The sequence below is a fragment of the Marmota monax genome, unplaced genomic scaffold (genome assembly GCF_021218885.2).
Source record: "Marmota monax isolate L192 unplaced genomic scaffold, Marmota_monax_Labrador192_F-V1.1 WCK01_AAM20220418_F8-fsc00153, whole genome shotgun sequence".
Classification (NCBI taxonomy): Eukaryota; Metazoa; Chordata; class Mammalia; order Rodentia; family Sciuridae; genus Marmota; species Marmota monax.
Genome location: NW_026692146.1, coordinates 2,311,519 through 2,329,715, shown reverse-complemented (window position 1 = coordinate 2,329,715; position 18,197 = coordinate 2,311,519). Strand labels below are relative to the sequence as shown.

At 35.2% G+C, this 18,197-nt stretch overlaps 1 protein-coding gene across 1 annotated transcript in view; it reads right to left on the bottom strand.

Moving 5' to 3' along the window:
• Positions 1 to 18,197, bottom strand: part of Dnah14 (dynein axonemal heavy chain 14) — a 376,944-nt gene that overhangs the window by 123,882 nt on the left and 234,865 nt on the right. Inside the window, exons 52-53 of the mRNA XM_046419847.2 lie at positions 8,955 to 9,122; positions 8,081 to 8,173 (exon numbers count right to left, since the gene is read on the bottom strand). Coding sequence (XP_046275803.1) covers positions 8,081 to 8,173; positions 8,955 to 9,122 — 261 coding nt within the window. The remainder of the gene's footprint in view (positions 1 to 8,080; positions 8,174 to 8,954; positions 9,123 to 18,197) is intronic.

Below are 18,197 nucleotides of genomic sequence, written 5' to 3'. Positions count from 1 at the left end.
AAAATCCCAACGGAATTTCTTGTAGAAATAGATAAAGAATCATGAAATTCATATGGAAAAATAAAAGACCCAGAATAGCAAAAGCAATTCTAAGCAGGAAGTGTGAATCAGGCGGCATAGCGATACCAGATTTCAAACTATATTACAGAGCAATAGTAACAAAAACAGCATGGTACTGGTACCAAAACAGGCGGGTGGACCAATGGTACAGAATAGAGGACACAGAGACTAATCCACAAAGCTACAACTATCTTATATTTGATAAAGGAGCTAAAAGCATGCAATGGAGGAAGGATAGCATCTTCAACAAATGGTGTTGGGAAAACTGGAAATCCATATGCAACAAAATGAAACTGAATCCCCTCCTCTCGCCATGCACAAAAGTTAACTCAAAGTGGATCAAGGACCTAGATATCAAATCAGAGACTCTGCGTCTGATAGAAGAAAAAGTTGGCTCCGATCTACATATTGTGGGGTCGGGCTCCAAATTCCTTAATAGGACACCCATAGCACGAGTTAATAACAAGAATCAACAAATGGGACTTACTTAAACTGAAAAGTTTTTTTTTTCAGCAAGAGAAACAATAAGAGAGGTAAATAGGGAGCCTACATCATGGGAAAAAATTTTTACTCCTCACACTTCAGATAGAGCCCTAATATCCAGAGTATAGAAAGAACTCAAAAAATTAGACAATAAGATAACAAATAACCCAATCAACAAATGGGCCAAGGACCTGAACAGACACTTCTCAGAGGAGGACATACAATCAATCAATAAGTACATGAAAAAATGCTCACCATCTCTAGCAGTCAGAGAAATGCAAATCAAAACTACCCTAAGATACCATCTCACTCCAGTAAGATTGGCAGCCATTCTGAAGTCAAACAACAAGTGCTGGCGAGGATGTGGCGAAAAGGGTACTCTTGCACATTGCTGGTGGGACTACAAACTGGTGCGGCCAATTTGGAAAGCAGTATGGAGATTCCTGGGAAAGCTGGGAATGGAACCACCATTTGAGCCAGCTATTGCCCTTCTTGGACTATTCCCTGAAGACCTTAAAAGAGCGAACTACAGGGATACTGCCACATCGATGTTCATAGCAGCACAATTCACAATTGCTAGACTGTGGAACCAACCCAGATGCCCTTCAATAGATGAATGGATAAAAAAAATGTGGCATTTATACACCATGGAGTATTACGCAGCACTAAAAAATGACAAAATCATGGAATTTGCAGGGAAATGGATGGCACTAGAGCAGATTATGCTTAGTGAAGCTAGCCAATCCCTAAAAAACAAATACCAAATGTCTTCTTTGATATAATGAGAGCAACTAAGAACAGCAGGGAGGAAGAGCAGGAACAAAAGATTAACATTAAACAGATACATGAGGTGGGAGGAAAGGGAGAGAAAAGGGAAATTGCATGGTAATGGAGGGAGACCCTCATTGTTATACAAAATTACATATAAGAGGTTGTGAGGGGAATGGGAAAATAAACAAGGAGAGAAATGAATTACAGTAGATGGGGTAGAGAGAGAAGTTGGGAGGGGAGGGTAGGGGGGATAGTAGAGGATAGGAAAGGTAGCAGAATACAACAGTTACTATTAGGGCATTATGTAAAAATGTGGATGTGTAACCGATGTGATTCTGCAATCTGTATTTGGGGTAAAATTGGGAGTTCATAACCAACTTGAATCTAATGTATGAAATATGATATGTCAAGAACTTTGTAATGTTTTGAACAACCAATAAAAAAAATGAGTTGGGAAGTATTGCTTCTTCTATTTCTAAAAGGGAAAATAGAAGGTTTGTGAAGATTTTGTGTTAAGTCTTTCTTAAATGTTTGATAGAATTCTCTAGTGAACCCATTTGGCTTTGCAGTTGTCCTTGTGGGGAATGTAAAAATTGTTAAATCAGTCTCTTTATTGTATAGATACATTAAGATTTTTTCAGTCCTCAGTTTCAGTAGTTTGTGTTGGAACGTATTCTTCAATTTAAGTTTTCTAATGTATTGGCATACAGTTGTGGATAGTATTTTCTTATAATCCTTATTTCTGTAATGTTGGTGATGTCGCCTCTTTAATTCCTGGTTTTAATAATTTTGAATTGCCTTTCCAATTTTTTAAAAAATATATTTTTAATTGTCAATGGACATTTATTTTGCTTATTTATATGCAGCGCTGAGAATCAAATACAGTGCCTTGCACGTGCTAGGCAAGTGCTCTACCATTGAGCTACAACCTTAGCCCATGTCTTTCCTGTTTTTTTCTTTGTTCAGTCTAGTTGGTTAATTTTGTTGATCCTTTCAAAAAACCAATTTTGTTTTTCTGTTTTCTATTTGCTGCTCTAATCTTTATTATTTCCTTCCTTTTGCTTATTTTGAATTTGATTTTTTTATAGTTTCCTGAGGTAGAAGATTAGCTTATTGATTAGAAGTTTTACTTTATTTAAATATAGAATTCAGAGGTATAGATTTCCCTCTAAGTACTTTAGGTACATTGTGCTTTTGTTTCCATTTTTCTAAAAGTATTTTAAAATTTCTCTGATTTCTTTCAATCATTGGTCATTTGTAAAATTTCCACATAATTATGAACATCTCAAATTTCCTTTTGTTGCTAATGAATTCTAATTTAATCCTTTTGTGATCAGAAAACATACTGCAAATTTAAAATTCTTTTAAATTTATTGAGACTTGTTTCATGGTTTTGCATCTGGTCTGTCCTTGAGAATATTCCAGTTTTTTTTTTCCAGAAGAATGTGTATTTTATAGTTTTGGGGTGAAGTCTTTTATCATGTCAATTTAGATCAAGTTATTTTATAATATTGTTGATATTATTTATACCCTTGCTAATTTTATGTCTATTCCCTCTGCTGATTATTGAGAATGGTAGTTTTGAAGTCCTACTACTGTTGTAATTGATTACTTCTCCTTTAAATTCTTTCAGATTTGGCTCCATGTATTTTTGGTGCTTTGTTTTTAGCTGTGCATGTTTATAACTGCAATCCCTTTCTGACCCTTTTTATAATTACTATATGTTTATTTTTGGTCTCAGACAGTATCTCCTCCCCTGAATGTCTGCTTTGTCTGATATTAGTACATCTACTCCAACTCTCAAATGGTAATTGTTTGCATGGATTCTCTTTCTCCATTCTTTCATTTTCAATTATTTTGTGTCTTTGAAGCTGTTGACATAGAAGTCACATTTTAAATTTTTTTCTTTTAAAAATAAATATAATCTTAAAATCTTAAAATCTTTCCCTTTTTATTGGCGTTTTAATGCATTTATATTTATGTCATGGTTGACATGGTTTGATTTTTGTTGGCCATATTTTTGGTTTTTATATATCTCCTTTTTTCATCTTTGTTTCTCCTTTAGTACTTTTTTTGAGTTCAACTGATGTTTTCTAGAGCTCTATTTTAATTCTTTCTTTTTTAAATTATAGTTTTTGGGGCTTTTTTTGTATTTTTATGTTATAATTAAAAACTACTGAATGATATTGTAAATAAATTAAAAAGATTAATATAGAAAATTACACTTGCCACGTATACAATGAAGAAAAGATTAGTATCTGAATAGATAAATAATCCTACAAATTGATTAAAGAGATAACACAGAAGAAAAAATAAACAAGAGAAATAAATAAAATAATTCACAGAAAAGGAAATGCAAATGTTCAATGAGCAAATAAAAGATACAACTTGTATCTGTTTCTCTGCCCCCATAGTAATTAAATACTCTCCCTTAGCAGCCCTTAGCAATGGCTGGAGTTCCAGCATAGATGTCCCAATTACTCTGGCAAGAAGTCAGCAGTTAATCTGATTGAGAATCCCCATCACATAATTAGTTGTTTCTCTCTTGCTACCTTGATTTTCTCTTTGTCTTTGATGTGTCTAGGTGTGAATTAACTTGTGTTTACTAGAATTTCTTGCTGTCATTAAGCTTCTTGAAAGAATTTTGGGCATGTAAATGAAAACACGTCACACACACACACACACACAGACACACACATCAGGGATTGAACCCCAAGGACACTTAACTATTGAGCCACATCCCCAGCCCTTTTTATTTTGAGACAGGTCCTTACTAAGTTGCTGTGGTTGGCTTTGAACTTAAAAATCTTCAGCCTTCTGATCAGCTAGGATTATAGGCAAGTGCCAATGCACCTGGCTTATATCATGTTTTCTATCACTTCGTATTTCTATTCTTTTATACAATATGTATATTTTGGTATATCTAGTGTACTTAATGGTGTCTCTAAGATTCTGTGTTTTTTTCCCCAGATTGAATAATTTTTATTGCTGAATGTTCAAGTTTGCAGATTCTTTCTTCTGTTATCTTAAATCTGCTGTGAGCTCTTCTAATGAAGTTTTAATCTCATTTATTATCATTTCCAACCCTGGAAATTCTATTTTAAAAAATAAGTTCTATCTCTTTATTGGTATTCTTTATTTGAAAAGTCATTGTTGTATACTTTAATTTTTAATATATGTATATTCCTTTAATTCTTTCATATATTAATAACAGCTGCATTTCCAGATGTCTGGCAAGTGATCTCTGGATTACCTTCAAGAGTTTCTGTTGACTGCTTTTTTCCCTGTATATAACTTACACTATTCTGTCTCTTCCCATATCTTATAATTTTTGTTGAAAACTAAACATTTTACATAATAAATTGTCTACAAGACTCTTTTAACCCATACCTTAAATTGAAATACTAATGTTTGTTTTCTTATATTCTTTGTTAGTTCAACAAGACAATTCAGTCAAACCATATAATATTTATGTTAAAAAATAACATGACTTCTTCTTTTACTTGGTTACCTAATTAAATCAATGTCACCAGGTTATTCTCTAACCTAGATCATGACTGGCTCATTATTTTTAATATCCTGCAGGTTCTTCATTAAATCATTATGCTTCTTCCAGTTGCTCCTTCCTGGAGAAGTCCCAGTTGCTAGTTTAACCTCCAAAATTAAAATTACTGCTTTGCAAAATTGAACCCCTGTGTTACTTTGATCCAGGACAAAAATCTATCTTGGATGCTTATGTAGACAAAATAGTAATAAGGTCACAGACTGGGGTTGTGGCTCACTGGTAGAGTGCTTGCCTAGCATGAGCAAGGCTCTGGGTTTGATCCTTAGCACCACATAAAAATAAATAAATAAAATAAAGATATTGTTTCCAACTACAAATAAAAAATAAATATAAAAAAATAGTAATAGGATCAGGAGAAGCAGGAATTTGTCTTTTTAAAAAAATTTTGTATTTTCAGTAATGGCTCTTGACAGTACAGATGGGTTCAGGAGAATGATGATATAGGAATTTTTAAGAATTCAACTTTCCAGGTGAGTGTAGGCTTTAAAAAAATTACTCTGAAAACATTCTGAGGAATTTAACTATTGAGGACTTTCCCTAAATGTACTTATTAGAAAACAATCAATTTGCTAAAAAAAAAAGGGGTCACTTTGTTGTAAAAGAAGTAAATCAAGAATATATACCCTTTGGGAATAGAAAAATAATGTTAATAATTGAAATCAGAGGGAAAAAATCAGCCCTTTTAGAACTTGTGTTATAAATATGAAGATAGATAATAAATAAAATTTATATGCAATTTAAGCTCAGATAATATGAAGAATTGGAATGAATCAAAGCAGAATAAGGGGATAAAGTGGCCCAGGCTGAGGAAAGGGGCATGATACTTTAAGTAAGAGAATCAGAAAAGACTGTTTCTTGGTCCAGGTGAAGATGACGGCAGCTTAAAAAGGGTTGTAGTTGTGAAGATGTAGCAAAGTGGGCAGACTTGAGATACATTAGAAAATTGTATTGCCAGGATTTATTGATGAATGTGGAGTGATGGAAAAGCCACAAGATGGAATGACTCAGTTTTCTGGATATAGCTGAAGAGATGTGGTGTTTCCATTTACAGATGGGATCAGTTGGTGAAGAATAGCTTTGGTGGTAGAGAAAAATTACTTTGTATTTTTTTCTTAATTCAATTTTCTAATTTTGAATTAATTTCATATAATCTTCCTGTAAATGTTTACTTAAATAAAGGAGTGTTTAAATAAAGCTTTAGCTGTTCTGAATGTAAGAACAAGTCCTACTTGGGAAAAAAAAGACATATCTAAGGAACTAAATAGTTATAAATAAAGTATAAAAAAGTAGGCATAAATAATAACTTAAACTGTTATAAACAGTATGATTTTTATAATTGGTTATATATCTTAGATTTATTTAGCTCTCCAAAACTTTTTCTTTATTTGAAGTATTTAGGAGTTTTCTAAGAATTTAGCTCCCATATGTTCTCATGAGAAGCAAAATTTTGTGCAAAGCCTCATGTTTCTAAGTCAATATTTAAGTTAATATACTTTTTTAAAATAAAAAATTGTATTTACTTGGAAGCATTCAGAATGTCAACGAAACAGCTGCAACTTTTTTCTTTAATTTTTGCAATTACACTGTGTTATTCAGTTAACAGAACAACAATTATTTCATATAAGCTGCATCAGAGACAACTGAAGATGAAAAACTATCATCCCCATATATAACTAATTTTTGCTGTGCACCAAGAAGAACCTGCTTTAAATTTCCATGCCAATTTAAACCCCTTACTGTACCAGGCAAAGTTAATGGCTATTGAAAATACCACCAGGACAAGGCTCTCTAAAGACACATTCAATAGTGTGTTAACTATACAAAAAAAAAAAAAAAGACACTGTACAGTTTAAAAACAAATCTTACACAGCATAACATTTCAATTTTTTTTCTTTAAAAGGAGTGAGTTGTGTACAGTGGGGTTAAATGCTTTATAGACAAGGAAAAAAACCTACTCTAGAACCAACTTACTCATCATCATCATCTTCTTCATCTGCCTCCTCCTCTTCATCTTCCTCATCTTCCTCCTCTTCCTTCTTTTTCTTGCTTTTTTCAGCCTTGACAACTCCCTTTTTTGCTGCATCAGGTTTTCCTTTAGCTCAGCAGGCAGCAATATCCTTTTTGTATTTTTCCTGCAGCTTCGCAGCTTTCTTTTCATAAGCCTTCTTATCATCTGCAGCAGTGTTATTCCACACCTCTCCCAGTTTCTTTGCAACATCACCAATGGATAGGCCAGGATGTTCTCCATTGACTTTGGGGCAATATTCAGAACAGAACAAGACGAAGACCCATGGAGGCCTCTTGGCCTCCTATTTCCCCTTTAGGAGGGAGATAGGTTTTCATTTCTCTTTCATAACAGGCCTTGTCCACCTTTGCCATATCTTCAAATTTTCCTTTCTCTTTAGCCGACATGATCTTCCACCTCTCTGAGCACTTCTAAGAAAACTCGGAGAAGTTGACTGAAGCATCTGTATGCTTCCTCTTGTGCTCCTCTGGCAAGTTTGCACAAAAAATGCATATGATGACATTTTGCCTCTTGGCTTCTTAGGATCTCCTTTGCCCATGTTTAGTTATTTTTCTTCAGCAAGCACAGAGTCACCCAGTGCCCATCTGGCTCTCACTTGCCCCAGTGCTGTCTATATGGAGCTCAAAGTACTGCAATGGCTGTCAAGTTAATGTACTATTTTTGATGTCAGGATCCACCTGCATAGATACCATATCTATGCTGGGATACACTAGAAGCTGTGCCAGATCCATTAATTTTTATTCATGTCAAATACCTTTCCAAAACAAATAACATTTATATGTGATATCAAATTTCTTGTGCAAACTAGCAAGGAAAAGGATCCTGTTCTATGACTTAATTACTGTGATTTTTCAAAAGTGGGTAAATTAAACTTCAGCTAGAAAGATGACTTTATTGAAGTTTCTTAATTTTTATTTTGCAAACTTAAAAACACTGAAAATCAAGTGCTGTGACACATGCCTGTTATTCCAGCAGTTCAGGAAGATGAAGCAGGAAGACCAAAAGTTCAAAGCCAGTCTCAATCACTTAGCAAGGCCCTAAGCAACTTAGCAGGATCCTGTTTCAAAAATAAGGGAGGGTGTGTGTGCTGGGGATATAGCTCAGTGGTTTAGAGCCTCTGGGTTCAATCCCTGGCACCAAAAAGAAAACAAAAATTAAAAGATTTAAATTCATACCAGTAACATATGACTCCCTGGTTGTCGAAGGACCCTTGTAGCTCTTATGACATGTTCTATAGCTTCCTTGAAGAACACCATGGAATGAGGAATCTAGCAGAAGAAATGTGATAAACTGATTATAGGTGTAGAAAAATCAGATGTGTGTTATGGTTTTATACACAATAATATGGGAATGAGAATTACTATTCTAGTAATCCAGTGATTTGGGTCCAGTTGGCTGGTGTACATGCATATTTAGGAAAAGTATATTTTCACAATGAGGATCATCTCTACGCTAATATTCTAGTGAGCAGTGTTGAACAGCCATCAGGCTGAGACAAGAAAATGAAGAGAACCATAGTATCTAGGCTGCTTTTCTGTTGTTCTGTCTTGGCAAGTGGAGCAAGTGGTGGAAAGTATAGTCTTAGGAAACTGATTTATGGTGCTGATGGTTTTGTTATTTCTCTGTTTCAGCACATCTCTGCCAACAACAATGCAAAAGATGTCAAGAGAGTCACAACCATTTTGCTGCTCCTTGTTAGTCTGAAGCCTACTGTCACACTTGATTTTTCATCTCTTACCTTAATTGACTGGTCACTCAACACTCTACAGCCTCACTTGTATACCATGCTTTAAATTATATACTATTGAGACAAAATAAGGTGAAGTACTATAAGACTGTATTTCTAATTGTTTACCTTGAAATCTGAGGGCATACTTTTCCTCCTTTGGACTCTTTCTCTCCTCTCTCTCTCTCTCTCTCTCTCTCTCTCTCACACACACACACACATTCTTTAAAAAATTGATATAATATATATGTATATATGTGTGTGGGCATACAAATATTTACATATGTAACAAACCTTAAATTTTTATGTAGTATATGTTTTACCTCCAAAGATGTTGAACCCAACTTCATTTGGAATTCTTTAAGTATGCTGGCAAGTTTATCATAGTCATTAGTATTCTGATAGATTTTTTTTTTAAGAGTCTTGTTTATATCCAAGAAGTCCACAAATACAGTTGGGTCATTCATCAGGTTTTCTGGAGTCCACTTAATCTATTGTAAGACAAGAATTTAACATTATCAATACAGTACAATCCTACTTGTTATCAAGACCAGTATATCTGTAGCAGAGACATTCCTGGTACAGTGAGTCTAGGATTCAGGGGTTGGTAACATTTTTTGTGCTATAGACTCCTTTTGACAGTGAAGCCTGTGCATTCTGCTCAGATTAACATTATAAAATGCATATAATGAAAGATAGGGGTTACAAAGGAAGCCAAATATACTAAAATACAGTTCTATCTAAAACCTTTTTGAGGTTCTTTGGACCCTGTTGGGTGTGTGGGAGACTCCCCGCTGAAGTTAAGTTTCTGTCTAGCGAGAACATCACCAAATCCCTTACTCCTCCCCCTCCTCTCCAAAGGGCGCCAAGAGGAAGAGCACCAAATTCAAAGGTTTTCTCAACCAATCCCCGCTGGACACAGTGTCTGCTCCCGGTTCCTGAGTCACCCTACCAATCAGCACCTGCCACATCGCCTATGCAACCCTTCTTAAGCTGAAGCTTGCAAGCTCATGTTCTCTGCCCTCCTCCTCTCTGCCCTCTTTTTTTTCTGCTCTCTTCCTCTTCTTTCTCTCCTCTCCTTTTCTTCCTCTTCTTCCTCTGTTCTCTTTTCTCTCTGCCCTCCTCCTTTCCTCTCTCTGCTTTCTCTCTCTTCTTTTCTTCCCCTTCAGGCAGCCCCCCCAGTAAAATCTCTTGGTTGAATCTCCATCTCAGGTGAGTCACTTGCTTTTCAGACCCCAGGTTAAGAACTCCTGGAATTGGAGATATCTGGCAGTTCCATTGAGAATCTGGGAAAAGGAATTTCACTGCAGACCTGCAAGTTTCCACACTTGCTTTGCTGGTCCATTTGGCAAACTCTTGCCTATCTTTTATACCAAGGTCATGAGTTACTTCCTCTTTGAAAGTCTGACCATTTTCCCTTCCTCAAAAACCAGGTAAAGTTGCTTTCTCTTCCTTTGTTCCACCAGAGTTGTGTGTACAGAGATGTCATAACACCTACAGAAAGGTATTGTACCCACTGAGTTGCAAAATGTTTGGAGGCAAGGTCCACACTAGTTCTAGTAGTCTTCGGATTTATGTCTTTGGTATCCAGCACTGGAAATTCCTGATGGGCATTCAGAAGATGTTTATTTAGCAAATGGTAAATGAACATTGAGGGGTGGTATGGTAGATGGTTAAGAGAATATCTGGCATCAGATATCCTGGGTTAGAATAATTCTTACTGCTGTGTAACCTTGGGCAAGTTCTCAACCTTACTCTGCTCAGTTTCATCTGTCAAATGATGATAATAGCAGAACATACATCATACAGGTGTTATGAATAAAGATGAAAATGAGTAATGATATATAAAGCTCTTAAAATAGTGCCTGGTATAATGTATTACATATTATTTTATTTTTAAAAGAGCCTATCAACAAATTAATTTATAAATTATTCACAGGAATAATTTATTTATTTTTTGGTACCAGGGATTGAACTAACCACTCAGCCAACCACTGAGCCACATCCCCAGCCCTTTTTGTTTTTTATTTTGAGACAGGGTCTCGCTAAGTTGCTTAGGGTCACACTAAGTTGCTGAGGTTAGCTCTGAAGTTTCGATCCTCCTGCCTCGGCCTCCTAAGCCACTGGGATTACAGGTTGTACCACTGTACCTGACACAGGAATAATGTATATTCTTATGTTCTTAATGAAGATTTGATTAATATGGTCTTTGAGTTATTGTAGTAGCTCTTGCTATCTCTAAGGCTGATCCCTGCTGGGTAAAACCTGGCTCCTATAAATTTGCTTGCTCCTTTTTTATTGCTGTACATCTATTCCTTTGTATGATAAAGCCTCAAAATCAAATTGTGCTAGGTACTGATGGGGAGTTGTTTAGGAACTTCTAGGATAATAATAATCTCTCTTTAAATCATTATTTTACCAAAGTTTCTCCAACCCTTCATTCATTCCTTATATATTCATTCACTGCAGATGTATTTATTGAACATCAGTTGGTGGGAGGATGCCAAGTTCTGGGGACTCAGAAAGAGATAGAAACCAATGACTCTGTTCTTATGGAACTTGTAAACTAGAAAGAGATATGAAATTATATTATCATAATGACAGGAAAGACAGGGAAATCCCATAGGCCTGTAAAACTACAAAGAATGGGAGTTTAATATAGAAAGGGGGTGGTGTTGCTCAAAAAAGACCACAAAAATGTAGAAAGCATGAGCTTAATTAAACAAGTATTTTTAATTGACAAATCATAGTTCAATATACTTATGAGGTACAGAGTAATGTGGTTTATGAATACAATGTGAGGCAATTAAATTAATTAACATATCTATCACCTCAAATACCATTTTTTTTGTGGTGAAAACACTTGAAATTTATGCAGTTTTTGAAATGTATAATACACTATTATTAACAAAAGATCTAAAAATATCTTATTCCTCCTGAGGCTTCATTTCCTTTGACCACCTTCCCCCTCCCATTTCTCCTAGCTGTTCTACTCCTGCTTCTGTGAGTTTGATTACATTAGATTCTACATGAAAGTGAGAACATGTGGTATTTGTCTCTCTGTGCCCGTTTTATTTCAGTTAGAGTAAGGTTCATGAGCTGAGTCTTGAATGATGGCCAGGATTGATGCAAGAGAAGGTTGTAAAGGCAGAGGCCACAGAGACCATGCCGCCTTCTGGTTGGAATATGGGGGTTAGATGTTAGATGTTCGTATTCTGTCATGGGTGAGGCTTAGATAGTCTCACCAGTCACTGGAGTAGGGAGCATGAGGGCGGGGCATCTTGATTGTAGAGAAGGTGCAGTGGGTGGAGACTGGGAATGGTTTTACACATGTTGAGTATGAAATGCCAGGGTAATATGAGATGGACTTAAAAGTTAAACCAAAGTCACATTCAAAAGTTCAGGCTCTTTTCACCAAACCAACTGCCTATATTTGAAATGCAGATATAAAGTTTATTTTTTTTTTTAGTATTATGATAGTTTATATTTATTGAATACTTACTACATGTGTCAGAAATGGTTCTAAACATTTTATTTAAATTAGAATTATTAATTCTTGCACAGTCCTATAAGGTAGGTACAATAATCATACTTAAATAGAGATTAGGAAATCAAGCCAAAGAGGGGTCACTTGCCCATGGAATCAGGGCTCATAAGTGGGGAAACTGGACTTTGGACTTAGGTAGAACCTGTGTTCGTAATCTCTATGTTCAACTTTCTCTCCAAGAAAAGGGCAGAAAAGTGAAAAAAATAGAAGAGTGGGCTGAAGATTCTAGTGTTTGAGTGAAGGAAACTAGTGACAAGATGACCCTGGGGCATTACCCAAAGCAGCTCCAGGGAGGTAAGTGAAGAAGAGCCACATACTGAGTTGAGCCCTGGAAGATTCTAGACAAGTGAGTAGAGGTGGTGGTGGGTGTGGACCTGGAAAAGGGATTACCCTTAAGTCCTTAATGGAAATTTTGTTTTACCAGATATTAAAAAAAGATTGGAGGGAGAAAAAGGTGGTGGGAAAGATACTGAGCTCCAACCAAAACAAGCCCCGTGTCTTCCTTCAAGATTTTTTTTCCCTCTCCCTCTCCTTTCTCCCACCCTCACATCCCCAATATATATGAAACCAAGTACTTTGCATGAATTAGGATTTTCAGGACTGGGATGTCTGAATAGTATATTACAGTTGTGTTGTATATTCTTTTGTTTCCCACCAATTTCTGCTATTTTAACATTTAAAATTTTTTTTCTTGATATATATATATATATGTGTGCTTGTTTTATGTACTTTACCGTCTTTCCACTTACTTGTCTACCCAAAATTAATACCTCTCCCTTTTCCTGCTACTAAACTTCCACTTTAGATTTTTCTTTCACACTTCCTAAGATATAACAACTCTATATACTCACCTCCTACCTCCTCATCATATCATCCTACTCCTCACTCCAGGTTTTTTGTCCACCATCAGAAACTGTAAACCCTTTTACAAACCTACTGAGTATATTGTAGATAAAAATTGAATTCACCATTTCTTTACATTGAGACCAAACTATAAACGTCTTATTAGCAAATATTTGTTTTTAGGGTGTATATTGTTAATATTGGGATCTGATAACATTGCCCTTCACCTCAAAGGAAAGATATTGGATCACTACAGGGGCACTATGAGCCTATAGGGTAAAATGGTAATGCCTTGGATCCACAGTGCTAGAAGGGAAAAGACAAGGAAAGAAAGTGCCCCAAACAAATCAAGATATCACATTATTAGAATCCATGGCCAGCACAGCAGAAGAAATTACAGAGAAGGAGTTCAGGGTGTACATAATTAAAATGTTCTGCAAATTAAAGGATGACATAAGAGAGCAAATACAGGCAGCAAAAGATTATTTTGACAAAGAGCCACATAAACAAATACAGGAAGCAAAAGATTACTTCAATAGGGAGCTAGAGATTCTAAAAAACCAAATAGAAATCCTTGAAATGAAAGAAACAATAAACCAAATTAAAAGTTCAATTGAAAGCATCACCAAGAGATTGGACCACTTGGAAGACAGGACCTCAGACAATGAAGACAAAATAGATAATCTTGAAAATAATGTAGACCACAGAGTTAAAATGGTAAGAAACCATGAGCAGAACATTCAAGAAATACAGGATAGAATAAAAAGACCAATTTAAGAGATCTTAGGATCGAGGAAGGAATAGAGTTCCAAACCAAAGGAATGAGCAATCTATTCAATAAATAATATCAGAAAATTTTGTAAATATAAAGAATGAATTGGAAAACCAAATCCAAGAGGCTTACAGGATGCCAAATGTACAAAATCACAACAGATCCACACCAAGGCACATTATAATGAAAATGCCTAACACACAGAATAAGGAGAGAATATTAAAAGTCATGAGAGGAAGAAATCAGATTACATATAGGGAGAAACCAATTAGATTATATACATATTTTTCAACCTAGACCCTGAAAGCTAGAAGAACCTGGAACAACATATATCAAGCTCTGAAAGAAAATGGATGCCAACACTATAATCTTATAGCCAGCAAAATTAAGCTTTAGATTTGATGATGAAATTAAAACCTTCCATGATAAACAAAAGTTAAAAGATTTTACAACTCAAGAGCTTGCACTACAGAACATCCTCTGCAAAATATTCCATGAAGAGGAATTGAAAAACAACAATGAAAATCAGCAAAGGGAGGTATTACACTAAAGGGAAAACTAATCAAAGGAGAAACCAAGTCAATATATATATTTATATGTTAAATATAAAAAATAAACAAAAATGATAGGGAATAGAATATAACCCTGAATGTTAATGGCCTAAATTCACCAATCAAAAGACATAGACCGGCAGACTGGATTAAAAAAATACCCAACAATATGCTGCCTCCAAGAGACTCATCTCATAGGAAAAGACATCCACAGATTGAAGGGGAAAGGTTGGGAAAATTATACCACTTTCATGGACTGAGGAAGCAAGCAAATAAAATCATATCAAATAAAGTAGATTTCAAGCCAAATTTAATCAAAAGGAATAAAGAAGGATAGCTTAAGGGAACAATTCATCAACACAACATAATAATAATAAATTTATATGCCCCAAACAATGGAGTGTCTACATTCATCAAAAAAACTCTTCTCAGGTTCAAGAGTCAAATAAACTCCAACACAATAATTCTGGGTGAATTTAACACATCTTTTTCACCACTGGATAGATCGTCCAAACAAAAGCCAAACAAAGAAACTATAGAACTCAATAATACAATCAATAACTTAGACTTAACTGACATATACAGAATATTTCTTCCTTCAATGAATGAATACACTTTCTTCTCAGTAGCACAAGAAGCCTTCTCTAAAACAGACCATAGATTATGCTACAAAGCAACTCTTAGCAAATATAAAAAAGTAGAGATACTACCCTGTATCCTATTAGATCGTAATGAAATGAAATTAGAGATGATAAAGGGGCTGGGGTTGTGGCTCAGCAATAGAGCACTTGCCTAGCATGTGTGAGGCCCTGGGTTTTAGTCTCAGTACTGCATGTAAATAAAATAAAGGTCCATTTACAACTAAAATAAATATATATTTTAAAAAAAGAAATCAATGATAAAATAAAAGATGAAAGTTACTTCAACACCTGGAGACTAAATAATATGCTGCTGAATGAACAATGGGTTGCAAAAGACATCAAAGAGGAGATTAAAAGATTCTTAGAGGTGAATGAGAACGGGCAATGTACTGAAATCTCTGGGACACTATGAAGGCAGTACTAAGAGGAAAGTTCATTGCATGGAGTTCATTCCTAAAAGAAGAAAAAGTCAACAAACAAATGACTTAACATTATATCTCAAAGCCCTAGAAAAAGAAAAATAAATCAACACCAAAAGCAGTAGAAGAGAGGAAATAATTAAAATCATAGTTGAAATAAATGAAATTGAAACAAAAGAAACAACTGAAAAAATTGACAAAACAAAAAGTTGGCTCTTTGAAAAAATAAATAAAATTGATAAACCTTTAGCCATGCTAATGAAGAGAAGAAGAGAGAAAACTCAAATTACTAACATCCATGATGAAAAAGGAAATATCATCATGGACACTACAGAAATATAGAAGGTAATTAGAAATTATTTTGAAAACTTGTGTTTCAATAAAATAGAAAATACTGAGGGCATTGACAAATTTTAGAGTAATATTGAAGCAAGATTTGAGGATAGGTAGGTAGTGTAGTTAGGTAAATCGGGTCTAATATCTAGTAAGATAAATAAAATGGAGGCCATTATTGAGAATGGAGTCCAGGAAACCAGAGCAGCACTTAGGGAAATTGAAATGTTAATGTCCCCAAGGCCTGGAGCCCATCCTAAGGAACTGTTAATGAAACAGCTCCCAGCAAACAGGGAGGTGCTAATCAAAAGCTGCCCCAGGCCCTTCCTGCCCAGATTACTCCTTAAGCCCACCTATCTCCCACCTTTTGAGCCTACCCACCTGCATTCTATCACTTAAAGATAAAGGAAACAAAGGACAGGAGTGTGGGAAAGCTGAAAGAAGACCTTAGCTATAGAAAAGGAAAGACTTCCCCCTTCCACAGATTCCGCCTTTTGGGTCCTCTTCTTCCTCTGGGGAGAAGTCTTTTCTTCTGTCCTTTAATAAAGCTTCTACTTTCCACTCTATACTTGCCTCGGTGTGCTTCTCTGGTGTTATACTTTAGCATTTCGGGAAGCAAGGACTCGTCACTGTAAATGGCAGTAACAATATATTTGCCCAAATTGAATCAGGATGATATATACAATTTAAACAGATCAATTTCAAGTGATAAAATAGAAGACACCATCAGAAGCCTACCAACCAAGAAAATCCTGGGACCAGAGGGATACACAGCTGAGTTCTACAAGACCTTTAAAGAAGAAATAATACCAATATTCTTCAATTTATCTCAGGGAATAGAAAAAGAGGGAGCACTTCCAAACTCATTCTATGAGGCCAATATCACCCTGATTCCAAAACCAGGCAAAGACACATCAATGAAAAAAAACTTCAGACCAATATCTCTAATGACAATAGATGCAAAAATTCTCAATAAAATTCTGGCAAATTGAATACAAAAACATATCAAAAAGAATAGTGCACCATGATCAAGTGGAGTTCATCTTAGGGATGAAAGTTGGTTCAACATACAGAAATCAATAAATGTAGTTCATTACATCAATAGACTTAAAGATAAGAACCATATGATCATCTCAACAGATGCAGAAAAAGCATTCAACAAAATACAGTACCCCTTCATGTTCAAAACACTAGAAAAACTAGGGATAACAGGAACATATCTCAACATTGAAAAGCTATCTATGTTAAGCTCCAGGCCAACATCATTCTAAATGTAGACAAATTGAAAGCATTCCCTCTAAAAACTGGAAAAAGGCAGGGATGCCTTCTTTCATCACTGTTATTTAACATAGTTCTTGAAACACTGGCCAGAGCAATTAGACAAAAGAAATTAAAGAGATACACATAGGAAAAGAAAAATTCAAATTATCACTATTTGTTGATGATATGATTCTACACCTAGAAGACCCCAAAAATTCCACCAGAAAACTGCTAGAACTAATAAATGAATTCAGCAAAGTAGAAGGATACAAAATCAACACCCATAAATCAAAGGCATTTCTGTGTATCAGTGACAAATCCTCAGAAAGAGAAACTAGGAAAACTACCTCATTTGAAATAGCCTCAAAAAAATACTTGGGAATCAACTTAACAAAAGAGGTGAAAGATCGTTATGATGAAAACAAAGCATGCTAAAGAAAGAAATTAAAGAAGACCTTAGAAGATAGAAAGATCTCCCTTATTCTTGGATAGGCAGAATTAATATTGTCAAAATGACCATCCTACCAAAAGAATTATACAGATTTTATGCAATTCCAATTAAAATCCCAATGACATTCCTCATAGAAATAGAAAAAGCAGTCATGAAATTCATCTTGAAAAATAAGAGACCAAGAATAGCTAAAGCAATCCTTAGCAGGAAGTGTCAAGTAGGTGATATCGCTATACCAGACCTTAAACTATACTACAGAGCAATAGTAACAAAAACAGCATTGTATTGGCACCAAAATAGGCTAGTAGCCAATGGTACAGAGAATTACCCACATAATTACAGTTATCTTATATTAGACAAAGGCACCAAAAGCATACATTGGAGAAAAGATAGCATCTTAACAAATGGTGCTGGGAAAACTGGAAATCCATATGTAACAAAATGAAATTAAACCCCTATCTCTCACCATTCACAAAACTCAACTCAAAGTGGATCAAGGACCTTGGAATTAAACCAGAGATCCTGCGTCTAATAGAAGAAAAAGTAGGCCCAAATCTTCATCATATTGGGTTAAGCCACTACTTCCTTAATAAGACTCCTATAGTGCAAGAATTAAAATGAAGAATTAATAAATGTGATGTAGTCAAACTAAAAAGCTTTTTCTCAGCAAAAGAAACAATCAGTGAGGTGAATAGACAGCCTACAGCTTGGGAGCAAATTTTTATCACATGCACATCAGATAGATCACT